This window comes from Neolamprologus brichardi, chromosome 9, assembly GCF_056152115.1.
Source record: "Neolamprologus brichardi isolate AB-2024 chromosome 9, ASM5615211v1, whole genome shotgun sequence".
NCBI lineage: Eukaryota > Metazoa > Chordata > Actinopteri > Cichliformes > Cichlidae > Neolamprologus > Neolamprologus brichardi.
In genome coordinates this window covers 6,313,451-6,331,779 of record NC_142112.1, presented here as the reverse complement: position 1 = coordinate 6,331,779, position 18,329 = coordinate 6,313,451, and the positions used below count along the sequence as shown (strand labels likewise).

Sequence of the window (18,329 nt, the reverse complement as noted above, 5' to 3'; positions counted from 1 at the left end):
AACAACTTTCTTAATGTCATGTTTATATTTGATTTCCTCTTTTCCACATTTACTTTGTTGATTTAAATGTTTGCTGGATTTGTTGACATGCGGCCTGTGATGATGTCAGATTCATGACAGAATTGTCTTCAAACCTCCAACCCCTGAAACGCCCTCCACCCCCGAGCTAACCACCATTACCCCACAAGTTCTACTATTGGAACAAGTCAGTGTTAATTATGACATGATAGTATACAGACAGGAAATGTTTACAAAAAAAGTTAAACAATTAATTTTCCTGTCGAGAGATACTTTCAACAAGTGTCATGAGAATAGCAAAACATAGGAAATACATTATGCAGCTTTCTCTTGGTTTCTCCACAAACGTTTTAAAAAAATTACATTTGAAGATGATTTGTGGAAGCGCTGAGCCAGAAGGCCAATAATTGAAAGCAAAAATGTAGTAATTACAGTTTAATCAGCGTAGATAATGAATCCAGAGAATGTGCTGTACTTGTTGTTGTTGCCTCCGTGAGCTTTTCCTCCATCTAGTTTAATGTAGACCTCATCTCCTGGCTCTAGATGCAGAACAGCACTGTTACTGGCATAGTCGTAGTTCTGGTCTGCATCCTGGGCTATGGCACTGGCACGTACCTACAGAGATACGTGAAATGCAGATACACACACAAACAGACAGAGTTGTGTTTCATCATGAGGACAATAAAATGACTTACATTATATTTCATAGACACTTACTACTATTTGTCTACCCCTGATTTTAATCAAGTTTTATTTCAAAATGTAATGATTTGCATTAAGAGGAAATCTGTGAAATCTGTCTACACCTTCAGATTTCTGGGCACCGACATCCCTGCCGATCTTACCTGGACCCACAACACCTCATTAGATATCCACTTTGCTCTAACAGTTAGCAGTTAGACCAGTAAATACAATTATGATCAAAAGTTTAAGACCACTTGAAAAATGGCCAAAAAAAAATCATATTTTGCATGGTTGGATCTTAACAAGCTTCCAAGTAGAGCTTCGACATGGAAGAAGAAGAAATGGGAGTGAGACAAAACATTTTTTGAGCATGCAATTTATTGAAAACAACACTTAAACTGAAACAGGCTCTGCTCATCAAAAAGATCAGTAGAACCTCTCCTATGAAATTTTTTCCCCAATTCTGTGGTATAATCACGACCACTAACCCTAACTGAAAAAAGCGCAGGCCTTACAGTTAGTAACTGTAAGGTCTGCACTTTTTAGATCTTGTTTTCAACTGATGGTTTTAAAATCAAAACAGAAATCCAAATCTGACTGATGACATGTTATAGCTTATACACAATGGAGAAAACAGGGAACAGTAGTTAACTTTCCCGGGAGTGGCAGCCTACCAAAATTACTCCAAGAACATATCGACAACTAATCCAGATCACAAAAGAACCCAGAACAACATCTGAATTGTATGAAGGTATGGTCGCCATTAAGGTAAGGACAGGTTCCAAGGGGAAAACCACTGCTGACCGAGAACACAGGTTTTTGGATGGCATTTTGGATAAAATGAGGAATCATCAGGGATGATCTTTTATGGATTTCTGAAATCTGGTGTCTGCATTTTCTGGGAGATTTTGCAGTGGTTTGAGATTAAACTGCACACATGTAGAGCAGAGTCAGAAGAGGAATCTGGGCAGAATCTCATGTTAACTATCGAGGATGATTTGTAATAAATTTTTTATTTTTGATATGGGTGTTATTATACTTCATTAACTTTGTTCAGTTTGAGCGGAATTGTCCTTTTTTTCTCTCGACGAAAAGTGCAGAAGCTTGAGATGAAACTCAGCACACAGGCTTGATAGTTGACATGAGAATTTCATGTTAACTATCAGGGATGATTTTTTTTAGTCTAGTCTTATTTAACCTCCTGGACCTGGCGTCCACATATGTGGACATCACATTTTGGGTTATTTAGACCAAATTACTCAATTTTGCTCTACAAGGCCCTGATATCCACTTACGAGGACATTATACTGCTACTGTTCTATTGAAATTTTAAACAAATATCCTCATATGTGGCTCTTATTTTTCTTAGAAAAAAAAATTAGGTAAAAAAAAATATAAAGTAATTCTATGCCCAAATATCAAAGAGAAACTAAAAATGCATGCCGTGGAAGAGTTCCGGTCTTAGGAGGTTAATTCACTTTGTTCAGTACAATTAGAATTAAAATAAATTGAAATAATCGTTTATAATATTTTCCAGGAATATTCAACGGATATCAAGTGAAATTCACCACAAACGTAATGCAGATTACATTGAGGATTTGAATTTATTTCTAACAGAAGCTGATCATGAACAAAAAAGTCCATTACCAGGAAAATTCAGAAGAGAAATTAAAAAAAAAAAAATGCACATCTTGCTACTGAAATGTAATTTCTCTTAATTTCCTCAAAATAACACGAGCCATGTCTCACCCTCTCCCTCCTCCCCCTATACACACACTTTCCCCTATCTCTCTCTCTCTCTCTTTCACCCACATACACACCCTGATTTTTGTCTTTAAATACACAACAACAATATATCTAATTTTCTGTCTGTTAAAGAAGTAATCAGCAACAAAAGAGAAGCATTAGCTTTTAAATGACTGGTGCCCTGAGGCCAAAATGCTGCAAGCCTGACTGCTCATCATTGCAAGTCAAGTTCACGGTCTGGCTGCTGCAATGGGGTCTAATTCACTCAGCTTTAACATCATTTGGGTTCTTGACTACCTTTGCATGAGCTTGCTGTCTGTGCACATGCTTCCAAAGAGTTCACGTTGTGTTAGCAGTATTATGCAGTTCCTATTGTCCTACACACAGTTTGCATTCCACAATACAACCTTTGTCCTTCCATGCAAGAAAACTACAATATCCAATCAAAAACTGTTCTGCTATTTTCCTCTAACTGACATTAGCTGATTGTAGCCCAACCAGGCAGAAAGAAAAAAACAAAAACAGTCAGTTTGAGCCCCCCCCCCCCCCCCCCCCCCCGTTCCTCTCCACCATGTGTGCTTGTAACTAAAGAGCCTTTGAAACGCAGGTAATGATATAATTGTACCTTTAATGTAATTACTGGGTTTAGTCCCTGTATAACTGAAAAATGTAGTAACACATTACTTTGGAAGGCCTTAAACCCAACACTGACTGTGGATTAATGAACTCCAGTGGACATTTAAAGACAATACATAGAATTGTTTGTGTGAAATAAATTAAATGGTAAATGGCCTGCATTTGTATAGCGCTTTACTCAGTCCCTAAGGACCCCAAAGCGCTTTACACCACATTCAGTCATCCACCCATTCACACACTAAATATTAAATATTAAAATGCAGTCACAATAACAGTGGAAGGAGAATAATTACTCCAAAACAGTATACTGAAAAGTGAAAAGGAAAATATAAATTTACAAAAACAGAGGTGATTGTCATGGAAAATTTATTTTACCTAATGTATATTTTGTACAAATTGTCTTTTGTATGAAGACTCTAAGCTTTGCTCAAGGCCATGACACACTTCGTTACCAAGCTGGTGCCGACATGACAGTGAGCACTTCACTCACTGTCGAATAGCGAATAGACAAAGATTGTATCGACACGACAGTTATAAAGGAGCTGTTGCAATTTTGCCTTTTTGTCAATGCTGGTAGGAACACTTCATGCTGTATTGATCCCATTGCAAAGGTTTTAACTTTCTTTCAATAAATCTCAGAAAATCAGTTGGGTTTCAATGCTCAAATTATTTTTCTACAACAGCGATGTGGCTGTGAAGGCAGATGTCGTTAAATATCTCATCATCACATCACATATAATTAATTGGCACATGACTACTGTATTGTTTTTATACCCAGGAAAGGAGAGAGAAGTGGATGAGAGAGCAGCGAAGATTAAAATTGCAGCAGATTGATACCAAAAGAGCAGGAAAGGTGAAGAAAAGATAAACATTCAAAAGACAAGACAGAGATGGCCACATTTAAAAGGTCCCATTATGACACCATAGAAGCAGAAGCTCTGGTAAAGTTGGCAAACAATGCTGAAGAATTTAAATCGCATTGATTGTATTATTTCAGTAGAATTCTGCAAGAGACAGCCTAATACTTACAGTGTTTGATATTTAATTTTGCCCAAAAATATCGTGAATAACTTTAGAAGAGGTGCTGTTAATGCTTTCAGGGCTATGCTCAGCCCCAAGTGTTTCAAGTCAAACCTTAAAAGAAGAGAGGTCCTGTATCTCAAACCCAAACTGTTAGGTCCACCAGGTGAAGGCTCCTCTATTTTTTTCTAAATAGGGTTGGCAGCAATGAAATAAGTCATGAAATTGAGCTTGCGCTATAATAACTTATCATCAATATGGGTGTTTAAGTTTACCATCACTAAGTTTTATGAATTAGTGAAACTTCTAGTTGAAATATATCCGTAGATTTACTGGATGGGCCTGGACCCCATAGGCCCCTGCATAACACTGATGCTACCCACAAGTCCCCAGTCTAGGAGCTAAATGCTCTGTTAAGATAACAGAGTCCAGTTAGATCTTTAGGCTTTGACATGTTTTTATTATTCAAGATTTGTATGTAAGGAGAAGGATGTTGAATTCAGTTCTGAACTCAACAGGGAGACAATGATCGGGACTCAGGAGTTATGGGGAAATATGGGCTCCTGTTCTAGTCCTAGTTGTTACTCTTGCTGCAGGATTCTGGATCAACTTTTCAACTGAAGACTTTTCAGGGAGCATTTTAAGCAGTCTGATATTAATGAATTACAATAATCGAGCCTAGAAGTAATACATGCATGGTGTCAGCCTCACGGTTCTGAGTTCTTCTTATGCTTTGTGTTGTTTTTGTTATTTGTTTTATTTTGTTAGTCTTTAGTCTCGTGTGAGCTGGGTTTACTTTTTTTTCTTGTCCAATCTTCTGAGAGGAAGAGAAGGAGTGAAAAATCTGATTTCAGCCATAAGCTGAAATCAGCCATAAGCTGAAATCAGCCATAAACTGAACCCCCAGCTCAGAAATTGTATACTGCCAGTGTTTCTTCAGACTTCAGTCATTCAGCCTAATAAATGATACCCAACGAGAGTCAATAGGGGAACAAGCTGTTTGTTTGGCATTGGCAAAGAAGAACTGGCAAGTTTTTCATGGGTACAACCCACCCATGCTCAACTCTTTTGCTCAACCCAGAAATGCATTTTACTTACAGAAAACAAAGGCTTTCCTAGATTTGTTGCCAAGAAGCATTGTTGCAATAAAGAAATATTTGATCAAACACCAATTTCCTTACCTTTTGTGCTAAATTTAGTTCATTATTATTATTAGTAGAAGTAGCATACATTTTATTTGTTGGAGCTTTAAAAACACTCAGCATCACCTTATAACACAAAGCAACACGAACAATATTAAAAGTAGAGATGGATCCGATATTACGTATCGGTATCGGTCCGATACTGACGTAAATTACTGGATCGGATATTGGAGATAAATAAAAAATGTAATCCGATCCATTAAATATCAAAAAAGCACCTCACAAAACTTGCGACACGGCGTAACTCATCATCTCTGAATGTTTGTAAAGCATTCCCACGTTAAGCTTAACAACCAATATATGGAGCCAGTGGCTCTTCTTGCTGCTACTTCAATCGTGAAACTGATTAATGATCAGCTGATCGGCTTTTCTGTCGCGAGTCCATCTCTCTTGTTTGTTTTTGCCCCACTTCGTGCCAGAAAGAGGAAACCAGCGGCTGAACAACAGCAGCACTATTAAGCTTGATAAGCTGTTGTTAGAATTTATTTAATATTACTTTCTACACCAGGATCGTTTTCTATGCAGCTGACGGCTGGTAACTGTCCAGGGGCGGATCTAGCAAAGTTTAGCCAGGGGGGCCGATAGGGCATGAACAGGGAAAAGGGGGCACAAAGACATACTTTTCTTTCTTATTCTCATTTAAAATGTCGAGCTTTTAATAAGTAATTATCTGAATCTTACACCCAAAGTTTTAATCTGATGTAAAATGTATAGAAGTCCATTACTGTATATAGTAACTATTAAGTCTAATATACCCTAGTAAGCTATAGTACTTTTTCCTTTGGGAAGGTACCATCTGTGCAGTCTGCAGTTCTGTTGAAGAAAGATGTTGAATCTATTTAATTATTCTTGAAAAATAATTTATTTCTGTGCATTTTTTTTCACACTGCATCAAATTAAAGTTGATTACGTCGATTAAGCATCATGAGGTGGAGGGTGGGGGTGGTTCCCTATTTTTTTTGCTGGGAGTTTGCAACCCTATTAGTTAGGTTGCTTAATATTTCTGCTAATTACTCTTTAAAATACCAGAATAGGAAGGATGGAGTAGGTTTAAGTTTATTAGATTGATCAGTTTTGCTATGAAATATTTTGGGTGCAGTGTCTTTTTTACATACAGGTATAACAGAATAGCTTTAGTGTTGTTGTTTATTTAAACTTGAGTATGAACTTATATAAAATGCAGCAAGATATTAAAAAAACACCACAAATTTATGATATCGGTATCGTATCGGACATAAAAAAGTGGTATCGTGCCATCTCTAATCTCTAATTAAAAGATGAGAAAAATAAAAATATAAAACATACAGAACATATAAAACAAGATGATTATTTAGGGCTGCTCGATTATGGCAAAAATGATAATCACGATTATTTTCACTGAAATTGAGATCTCGATTATTTGACGATATTTATTTAACCCTTTAAGACCTACCATAGAACCAAGTCCGCCAGAGCTTATATTATTTTTTTACATGCTGTAGTGCCATTTTTGGGAGCATTTCAAGTTGCTATACATCAATACAACTGTTATAGCCCATATTTTAATAATATGTATGCATTAAGTCCATAGTAACTACATAAATTGCAAAAAAAAGTGCAATAAACTACAAAAAAATTGAAAATCGTTTTTGTTTTTTTACATATATTTCTACTTGGAGAAATTTTAGAGGCTTATCCCTCTAAACTTTAAATACAAAAAAGTTGCAAAAAATAGTTTACACCAACAGGAAATTTATTTTGAGTGTCTTCATAGTTTTATTTTGGAGATACAGCAATTTTTATATACTGCAGTGAAAACAAAAAACAATCCTATGATGCAAATTTGCAAAGAAAATAGCATGTGCATCAAAATAAACTATTTCAAGCAGTGCAATTCGAGTTCTAAGCATCCCAGAAACTATTCAGAAAAGTATAGAGTCAAACATGACTTATAAAAACACCAGTATAGGCTTTTAAGTATAGGCCTACAAGTAAAAAACTACATTTCCCGCGAAAATGACGTCACTTCCGGATTCGGACAGGAAATGGCGGACATGCGATAGTTCGTGTCTTTTTCAATGTGGGAAGTGTTATGAACAGCTGATCAGATGGCAAAGCCTGTTTCTGGAATATTATGTTTTTGTTCCTACAAGCGCTTTTAAAGCAATTTTTTGCAAATTTATATGTGGAAGGAAACCGTGACCTAGGACAAGCTGATGGAATAAGATGTAAGTACAACTCCTCCGGTTTCATATGCAAAACAAATTATTGCGCTAGCTTACGCGGTTCCGGTTCTACAGGGATTTAAAGGGTTAACAATAACAATGTATTGAATAATGACTTAAAAAATAATATAAAATAGTGTGCAAATACTGATAACTGTGCAAATGTTTGCAATATAAAAAAATTAATGAAAAATGTAAACATCTATGTTTAGTGAACTTTGCAGTGTTGCTCTGTGGTGCAGCTAAGACACCTTAGTTTACACACTATGTCTACTTGATCCATGTCTGACTCCGCGAACCCATAATGTTTCCACACCAGTGAAGTTTTTTTTTTTTTACCTCTCTTTTCAACCAACGGCAGTCACTCTCCTCTCCAAATAACTTCTGCTTAGCTTTCCGAGCTTCCCTCGGGTCCTCTTAATTGTTGTGAGGCTGTTCGAAATGCAGAGAGGTGCGCTTGATTTGCCACACGGAGCAGCGCGAGAGTAAAGCACGAGGGAGGGGCTAATAATCGGCTCACTCATTTTTAATGATCGTTGAAAGCCCAGATCGTAATCGTGATTAAAATTCGATTAATTGAGCAGCCCTATGATTATTGATGATATACTAACTCATATTAATTGCGTCAAAGAGTGCTGTGTCTTTGATTCCAATGTTAGTCAGACATTTTAACAGAAGACTGTGAAAGAAAAACACACATAGGGCAAAGCACAAAATTAAACCAAAAAAAACAAGCAATGCAAACTATAAACTCTCTAGGTAACTAGTGAGCACAAAGACCAGAAAGCAGAGTAACACTAGGTAACTGAACAGTATGAAGGACAAGGAGAGACTGGGACAACATATACACAGGAGGGTGATTAGGGAAAGGGGAAACGCATGGAAAACATACCAGGAGCAAATCAAGAATAACAAGACAAGGGAAGTTAGACTCAACACAATTAATTAATGCCAATACTGCAACTAGGACATGCAAACCTGACAGCATGATAGACACGGAGACAAAACAGAGAGAGCAGACAGACAAGGTGAAAGAATTACAAACACAAAGCACTGGGTCCAAAACACAGGATCCTAACAAATTAATTAGTAACCGTATTTTTCGGACTTAAAATCCTTTAATTTTCTCAAAAATCGACAGTGCCCCTTAAAATCCGTATTATGTATAAATTCTGGTTGTGCTTATCGACCTCGAACCGATTTTATGTGGTAAACAGCGCTCAAAAATCTGTCAAAAAATGTTTTAGTAATACTTTAGTAAGCTATGAAGCCGCAGCACTTGATGGATTGTTGGAGCATTACGGCTACCGTAGTCAGGAGTCTTGTGGAGTAATCTGGGTCCAAACTCCGCTACAGGTCCCAAAGTCAAACGAACACTGCAGCATCACAGAGAGTTAAAAACTGTCTAAATTCTTTCATCTTTAATAAAATGAACAGTGTTGCTGCTTTACCAGATGTAACAATTAAGTTTAACATCCAGGCATCCATGAAAACAGAATTTATTACATTTAATAGAGTTAGAAGTTAGCAGGAAGTTAGCGTGCTAGTTTCCACCTAAACATCATATAGCATGTTCTGACTGAGAAAGTTCTGAAAAAATTAAAACGCACAGCTCTGCTATCACTTCAGACATAAATGAAGACAGAAAACTAAACAGCAGTGACTTTTGTAGGGTTACTGAAGTTGGGTTAGCTGGTATATAATAATGTGCTACATGACTGCTAGCAACATAGCTATGTTAGCATAATATAAACACAGTGAAGCTGGAGGATGAACGCTAACTTTTTTCCCCTCGATAGAAGTTAACGTGAGGGTTCCTGATGGTTAGAGACAAATGCAATCGCATGGCAGGATGCTTTAAAGGGAACAAACTTCAGTCAGGAGAACAACTGAGATAATCCATCCACAATACGAGGTTAGTCATTAATGGGAACATGGGAATAGAGCAGCTCTATTCAACATTACTGAATCAATGGTACAGAAGTGGAGGAAGCAAAAAGAATGAGTTGAGCAAAGTTTGACTTATCTGACTGTTTTGTTTCGCTTAATACACCTTATAATCTGGTGCGCCTTATGTATGAAAACAGATCGGTTTATCAACAATGTACCTTATAATCCGGTTATTATAATCCTTATAATCCGATAAACAATACGGTAACTGTTTATCTGTGTAGGTTCTCAGTCATCCAGGTCATTGTAATCTAAGGAGCTTTGAAAGATTTAAGATTTAAGTTTCTCGAAGACTACCTCTTGTCCGAGAAGCTTTTTCACACCTTGGCTTATCTGATGAGGCACATGATCAACAACCCTCTTAAGGGACGACTCCCACTGGGGCTTAAATATCTGGGAATCCCCGATTTGGTCTAAGAACTGAAGCTTCTGAAATGAGAGGTGAAATGTTTTCAAGAAACTTAAATAAGTCAAGTCGCTTTTCTTTCCAAGCTCCTTGGATTAGTTAACTGTTTGAAAACTGTTCTTTTAAGAGTTTCTGAAATAAAAAAGAAAGGTTAGAAATTGTGGTATATGTGTATGTGACTTTGTCACAAAATGTACTTGAAAATGAGGATAGGAAGCCGCAGTCTATGTGGATCTGGATCCTGGATCTAGGAGATCCAGGCCATCCGCAGACCACCAAGAGTAAGACCTGAGAAAGTCTTCTCAGTAAGTAATTGATTAGTAATTATAGCACTTTCTGAAAGACATACTGTTATGAAATGTGTGCCTGACACCCTCTCTGTCCCTCGCTCTCTCGCCTCTGTCTCTTGCTCTCTCACCCTCTCTGTCCCTCACTCTCTTGCTCTCTTCATCCCTAGCTCTCTAGTCCTCTCTGTTTCTTCCCTCTGTTCCCTGTATTTATTCAGTCTGCCCTTTAGTGTGTTTTTCCTGTTTTAGTCTGGCAGTCTCCTGTCCGGTGTGTTGTCCTGTGGACAAGCAGTTAAGTCAGTGGGTAATAGATGGCATAATAGAACATTTGCCTGTGCCACAGCTCGTGTCTAAGCTCATTTTGATCCTTTAGCCTGCATTTTTTAATCAAAATAAATTTTGTCCATTCATAACTCCATCGTCACTGACTACTCTTGTTCATATAGGTATCCACAAAGACAGTACAAGAAGACTTACTGATAAAGAAGCAAAAACAGAGAGTAACTCTAGTTAAACTCCTTTTCTCTATGTCTGTGTGGTTCTTGGTTATCTGGGTCATGTTAGTCCTGAGATCTTGAAAAGGAGGCAGCTGGTTTTCTTTAGGTTTTTTGAACACTTTCTACCTCTCTCACCTCTCCATGAGGCTTCTTTGGTTATAGAAGAACTGGTGGAGAGCGCCAGGTAGTAAACCACTTGTCTGGACTGTCCCATTCGAGGTATTCCTGAGGGTTGTTAACCATTTACTTGGTAACCTACAACTTGACCATGTCCTCACATGAGGCATGTGTGAAAAAAAAGATGTGTCATTCCCATCACCTGAGCCAACAGGTTAATATTCTGTAAGACATTACCCCCACCCCACCATTGTGTGAGCTATTGAGGTCACCTGAGGCTACTAGTAAGTGAGAGTTGAAATTCCAGGGAAGGGATCTCGGGATTCAATTGTTGGTGACTGACAGCTGGTGCTGTAAACCATGACCTCACTTCAACAATGGTCATACACAGTGGACATAGATAGCCTCATTTGCTCCTCTCTGGTTTGATCCCTCCAGTCTGCATGCCAAATATCCTTGGGTAAGATACTAACCCAAGTTCCTCTCCAATGAATCCATCAGAATGTGTGTGAATGTTACATAGAAAGCACTTACATAGAAAGAGCATAGAAAAAAGAAGTGCTTGTGTCAATGGGCAACTAAGGCAAGTTGTATAAAAGCGCTTTGAGTCCTCAGTGTAGAAAAGCGCAATATAAGATCCTGTCTTCTTAGTCCAAAATGTGAGCAATGGCACAAAAGAGAAGGATATGACAGAACAGACGTTCATGGTGTGTGGTGGATGTTGTTATATTGTATGGCTATAGAGTGAAAAGTAAAGTACATAAGGGCGTAGAATAAAGGGTAACACTTTATATAACATAACATTATATATTATTGTCACACTATTAAGCATTAGTAAGATATTAGCAAGTACTCAATCAATTATATATATCATTTCTTCTCCCTAGTATGTCATTTATAAAAACAGACATATGTTACTCTTAACCACTGCTATCACTGCTACTACATCACATCTACATGATCATAGTTAGATTTCATATACCTGTATTTATAAATGGCATACTATTGAGGAGTAATGCTATATAAATGAAGTAAGCACTTGCTAATACCTGAATAATACTTAATAGTGTGCCATTATTATAAAGTGCTGCCAAATAAAGTGATATTTAAATGTGTGACTAGACACTTAAACACTCTTACTGCTTTACAAATATGCTGGGTTACCTGTGCAGTGTACATTGTAATACTAGAAAAAGCAGTAAATAAATGTATATAAGTCTGTATGCACTGCATATACTTTAATTGTTCCAAAATAATATTCCACAACTTTACGGCCCTAATTTTTATATACACAGTTAGTCTAGTCCATGCTGATTTTATGTTGCAGATAGTCCAGCTATTTCCATCCGGAATAGAGCAGGTCACATTTAAATATTTCTCAAGGCTCCACATGCACAATTAGAAGTTCCTTTTGCTGAAAACATGGAGCTTAGCTTTTCAGCTGAATTCACTGGACTCTTACTTTGAATTGAAATCACATTAGAGATAAATTCTACAGTAATGATCAAAAGTGAACATTTTGTCCAAGTATGCCAACAATATTGCTTTAATCATTCCTTAAAGCTTTTCCACCTGTGGTGGAGGTTCAGCATAACAAATAGTCACAAATGTTTTGTGAATAGTTAATATTAAAACAGTTGTTTTCTGCAAATTGTTTGCATCCTCTTTATATGTTGTGGTCACCAATATTATGCCAGTTTGTTTTTTCGTCTTATCTCTTACTTTTAGATATATTTTTGGACAAACAAACATGTCCCACTGGAGTGTGCAGTATGTAACATATGCATGGAGCCACCAGAGATTAAAAGCTGTGTCCATTTGAATACCCAGAAGAACGCGCCTCTCATTGCAAAATAAAATTCTGATTGCATCTGAGAGAAAATGAGGTAAGTGGATAAATTCCTGATTAAGAAGTATCTGTTGTTGAATACAAAATAATACAAAATAATGTACAATTTGTAAATTATGGTTCCAATCAAATTAAAATACTACAATTAAATTATGCTTTAGGCAACTTTGTGAGTGACAACTCATTACAATATGAATGCAGAGTCCACCAGCTAGTCAAACCTCTGCTTGTTTAGCCTGCAGTTATACTACAAGATGCAAAATGTTCTTCACTAACTTTGACTAGATTTTTAATTAATAGCATAGAGATTAATGAATGCACCTTAATAACACAGCTATCTACTGTTAGCATTAACTTACTGACTTCACATCTCTCATTTGAATAAATATGTCACAGTTTCAAAAGACCGGGATGGTGAAGCTCAAAAGGCCACGCTAGTGGAGTCGTTGTAGAGTGTACGTCGAATTTTTATTGTTTTGCATAACTTTGAAAACTGAGGGAGTGTGGCTAAAGGAGGAATCCATTAAAATGTTAATCTCTATGAGATGGCTGTGGTTAGAGCAGATTTAGATAGTATTAAGATAGCATGAAACCGCATCACAAAACCCTTCAGTGAAACATATTTTTTATGTACTTGAAAACAGCAAAAAAATGCAACTTCAACGCAGCATGGCCTAGTGCAGTTCCAGCAAGAAGTATTTATTTTTATTTATTTATTTATTTTGTATTTGTTAGTCTAGAAAACTACTAGAAGATGAGATTATTTCCACATACATATGAACTCAATGCTGACATCCTGTCTTCTATGAGTCAGCGTGGTTTCCTTTAATCATTATTGTTATTGTTATGAATATAAAATGAGTGGATTTAGTTCCTTTGATATTACCTTAACCATACAGGTTTACTGTATTTGTTGGCTGTTCGGCATTACAATAGGTAAAGTATGGTTGTGTTATTTGAGAAGAATAAAAGGTTTTGTATATATATTGCATAACGTCAGCGTTACAAGTAGTGTGGGCAGCAAGATGCTACAGTAGTTATTGCTTATCACCTTATGGCAAAACGGGCCTGTATTCTAAGCTGGTGGACAGCTGGCTAGTTTATTCTGCATGTCACAGGGCCCCAAATTGCTCCCACTGGATTCACTGCTGTCGCATAATAATTAATCCCTTAAATACATAGAGTACAGAACTGTTTGAAGGTGTGTGTCTGAATATTACTTGTAGAAAAAAAAATCCCTTTGAGCGTTCATATAAAGTAAAAAGTTTAGAACATTTAAAATATCTATCTAAACTCAGAAGGTGGTACAGTGGTTAGCACTGAGAAGGTTGTGGGATCGAAATGTTCTTTTTGGGTACTGCACCTTTCTCACACAGTCCAAGCACATGGATAGATCTGTAATATAGAATAATTCTATTCAATTTTATTTGTGTACCAAATCACACAATAGTCGCCTCAAGGTGCTTTATATTGTAAGGTAAAGATCCTACAATAATACATACTGAGAAGAACCCAACAATCATATGACTCCCTTTGAGCAAGCACTTTGGTGACAGTGGGAAGAAAAACTCCCTTTTAACAGGAAGAAACCTCCAGCAAAACCAGGCTCAGGGAGGGGCGGCCATCTGCCACAACCAGTTGGGGGTGACGGGAGACAGGACAGACATGCTGTGGAAGAGAGCCAGAGATTAATAATAACTTATGATTAAATGCAGAGAGGTGTACAAAAACATAGTCAGTGATAAAGTTCAGCGAAGAGGAAACACTCAGTACCTCACGAGAAGCCCCCAGTAGGATAGACTTATTGCAGTGTAACTAAGGGGGGATTCAGGCCCTAACTATATGCTTTAGCAAAAAGGAAAGTTTTAAGCCTAATCTTTAAAATAAAGAAGGTGTCTGAGAGCTGGAAGCTGGATGCCTCCCATCCTACTTTTAAATACCTTATAAACCACAATTAAACCAGCAGTCTGAAAGCGGGTTCTTTTGGGGTGATACGTATGAGGTCTTTAAGATAAGATGAGCCTGATTATTATTGTATAGAATACCTAATGTACTATAAAACAGCGTGGAATTAAAGAAAAGAAAAGTACATAAATATTTATAATCGGTTTATGACTATCACTGTAACATCTTGTTTATTTGTGGTTACTGTTAGGTGTCAGTTTACTTTTTTAAAGCTTGTTTTATTATTCGGTCATATAAAAGTCATATTGAGAGAAAAGGCAACAACAGATAATTTAAAAATAATAATTTAATCTTACAGAGTCAACAATGAAATGCACTCACAGTTTAATTCTGCTTCTCATACTGTTGCACCCAGACTGTGGACTATTTCTACGGTGGACTCGGTGGAGACCTTCAAAAAGCAGCTAAAGAAATTTTATTTCAAAAAGTGTTTAATTAGACCAGAGTTTTTATGATGTATTTATGACTGTATTGTATTGTGTATTGTGTTTTGTTACCTTTCTTGTGAAGCACTTTGTGACATATGTCTGTGAAAAGTGCTATATAAATAAACTGTGCTTACTTACTTTTCTTCTAAATTAACTGACTTAGTGGGATGACACATGTGCAGTGAACTTAAATTGTCTCAAAACATAAATGTAAAAAACAAACTTGAAACTCAGACCAGGATTAGTGCACAGAATGCCACAGAACTTAGGATATGATAAATCTTAACTCTATCATTTTTTAATAGGTTGGCTTAAAATATGGAGTGGTTTCATCAGTATTTAGCAAATGATATCTAAGAATTTTTTTCATAGCCTGATAGAGCCAGCATATGGAGGAAGAGGCACAGACGGACGCATTTTTCTTTGCAGAATCTGAGAAAATCAAGAACCGGAGAGAGCTTCACCTTTACTTGACAGTCACACTATGCAGTCCACAATTAACACACATAGTTATATGTAAGATGTAAGGCCACTTTACATTTTGAAGATAAATCATGTTTGAGTTTTTGAACAGTCTCCTCAGAATTTCCTTTTCAATCTAAAATATGTCTCAAAGAGTTGTAGTACCTTCCAGAGACAAAATTACTTGATAAGGCTGATTTAATTTTTTTCATAAGTATATTTGTTTTTGACAATATTTTAGGAATAATCGTAACAATCACTTCAGCAGGTCTTGCTTATTTTCCTCCATGACATTGTGAATATATGGTCAAAAATCCCAATACCAGTAACCGTAATTGAAATATGTATTTCAGCATCTGATTTGTCATGGTGTGCAGTTCTACTGCATTAATCCCAAAGATGTTTGCTGTATTCCTTGTGCTTTGCAGCAGTATTACAGTAGTCGGCTGACAGGCAGAAGAGATGTGCTTGGTGGAGCGGTGCTGCAACACTGGTTTGCCCCACAGATTAGATCTATCGCTGACAGCCTGATCACTACAGAGACGCACAGAGAGCAGGACACCGTGATGGAACAAACACATACCAGATGAAACAGAGGCAGTAAATGGCTTCTGTAGTTCACTCGGTCTGTAATTATTATTATTGTTATCGTCATTATTATTTTTTTACTTTTATTATTATTGTTGTTGTATCATAAAATACCTTTATGTGATGTACCTTTGGGGTATTGTCGTATATTTCATTTTCCTTTCTTATTTCCTTTATTCAGGCCGTGGATTTGGAATCCATATTACTTGAGATGTTGGAAAGTGAGTGCAAAATCTATTATTATGTATATTCTTTAGTGATTTATTTTGCTAACATGTAGAGGTTTTACAGCTTAAACAAACTACGGTTACATATCTTACTACCTAAACAGATAAAATTAATCAAATGCACAAATACCATGGCACTCTATTGTTTGGAATAGAACTCACTGGCCAGTTTGAATATTAGACTTGTCTAAATATCATTATAAAGTACACTGGTAAAGTTGTGTGGGTTTGTTTGTACTCTTAAATATACCTACTGGATGATAAAAAACACTCTTGTTCTCATTTAATCAGTCAAAAAGCATTTCAAAGATGTACAAAGATCCTGTCGAATTCTTTATTGTTTCTCTAACCATTGCACTTAGCATAAATATTACTTAGTGTCATCTTCTCCTCTGTCCTATTAGGTGGCCAACACTGTATTTTGCCTCTCATAGAAATGCATTGCTCAGTCTAAGCATCACTGCCTTGCGGTTTCACCAAAAACCACAGACTCCACTTCGTTTAGTCCCACTGTTTCTCTGTTAGATTGACTGACAGCACGCCTGTTCACCTGTTATTTGCATACTGCAGGTCTATCAATAGGAACGGCTTTTACATTAGTTCAGTTGCTGTCAAGAACTTTTAAATGTTTTTATATTAGGATATATCTGGCTTCTAACTTGTAGATAGTCCAGAGCTGTATCAAATGTACCTAACAAAATGTGACGTGTTAAATTAAAGTCAGATACTGTGGACACGCACACCTAGCAATGGAAACCTCGTGGAACTGCAGAGTTTGCTTTAAATCTTTGCTTCTACGTGCCGTTTGTTTTACCTGATTGTTTTTGCACAGATCAGCCCACATGCTTGTGCCGTCCCCTCCGCGCATCAGGACGTGGTAAGCGAAGAAATAAATCCCAGGGATGGAACACGTGAACTTTCCGGTGGTCGGGTCATAGTGGTTTCCCAGGTTGGTCACCACGTCGTCAAACTTGAGTACTTCGTAACCCTCGTGCTGTTTTTTCAGCCCTGCGTAAAACGCAATCTTGGGTACGGTGCTGTAGGTGGCCGCGCTAATAGCACTGGCAGCACCGCTCGGTCCCGGAGGTCCCGGTAAACCGGATCTGCCGGGTTCACCTCTTTCACCAGGTGGGCCGGCTGGACCGGGTGGTCCCTGTTCACCTGGCAATCCCTTTGGCCCTACCTTACCGGGACGGCCCGGTTCTCCTTTCGGACCTTGGATAAAAGTGGGTAAAGACTGCATTAAGCTGTTGTCGCGCACGGTATCGGCTGTGGCAGTGCTGGTTGGAGATTTGGTGCCGTATGGGTCACACACCATCCTACAAGTACCGAGCATCTCGTAGTGTGCAGCTGTCCCCGCTGAGCTGACTAGAACAGGGATGAGAATGACCAAAACCAGTACCATAACGACCCCCAGGACCCCCGCCGCCACCAGCCGCTTCCTGCCGACCAGCCGCGTGAGCGCAGGACGATCCTGTTGTCTGCTTTTAGGTGAAATTTTGCTGGCTAGGTAGCAGACCCTTTTAAAGAAAAAAAATGTAGCACAGCTACACTTTTTTGCTAATGTTAATTAACTTTTAAAGTACAGCCCCCCTCCCCTCTGTATCCTCACCTCTCCCCTCTCCACACTTTTCCTGCTGATGCACTGATTATTCAAGTCTCTCAGAAAGTTGGTCCGTTTAGAAGTCTGCGATTTCCCAAACCGTTTGATTTAACATCTCCAACACGCTTTCCAAGAGAGATACGCGGTCTGCTCCTTTTTGATCCACAGACCTCAAACTGAAGGTGAATCAGGATCAGTTAAAGCGTCTGCAGGGTGCTCCAAGAGTCCACGCAGAAGCGCCAGGGAGGGGGAGATGTTCTGTTATCCAATAGGAATAGGGAAGGTTGTTTAAAGAAAAGAAATGTCCGATTTTTTTTCTTTCTAGATCAAATGTAATCCAGAGATTTGTCATTTGCCTTCTGTTTAGTGTGCTCTGAAAATTTCATGAATATTATCTAGTCCTATCTAGTCTCTCCATAACCCAGAGAATGAAACAGCAG

General features: G+C 37.7%; 1 protein-coding gene across 2 annotated transcripts; it reads right to left on the bottom strand.

The window, feature by feature from the left end:
• Nucleotides 1-353: 353 nt before the first annotated feature.
• Nucleotides 354-17,797, bottom strand: c1ql3a (complement C1q like 3a). 2 transcript variants are annotated; one of them, XM_087845563.1, is made up of 3 exons: nt 17,544-17,725; nt 17,101-17,501; nt 354-633 (listed from the first exon to the last, which is right to left on the bottom strand). In XM_087845563.1, exons 1-3 carry the CDS (start codon nt 17,689-17,691, stop codon nt 454-456), a joined length of 729 nt encoding a protein of 242 aa, XP_087701689.1. In that variant the 5' UTR covers nt 17,692-17,725; the 3' UTR covers nt 354-453. The 2 variants fall into 2 exon arrangements, with proteins under 2 accessions (XP_087701689.1, XP_006800924.1); XM_006800861.3 differs by having other exon boundaries at nt 17,101-17,797.
• Nucleotides 17,798-18,329: the final 532 nt, after the last annotated feature.

Excerpts from the sequence above, each read along its gene's own strand:
- c1ql3a (XM_006800861.3), bottom strand. The coding sequence starts at position 17,691 with ATGGTACTGGTTTTGGTCATTCTCATCCCTGTTCTAGTCAGCTCAGCG. Across the intron at positions 634-17,100 it reads ATCTGTGCAAAAACAATCAG|GTACGTGCCAGTGCCATAGC; the intron begins GTAAAACAAACG and ends GTATCTCTGTAG.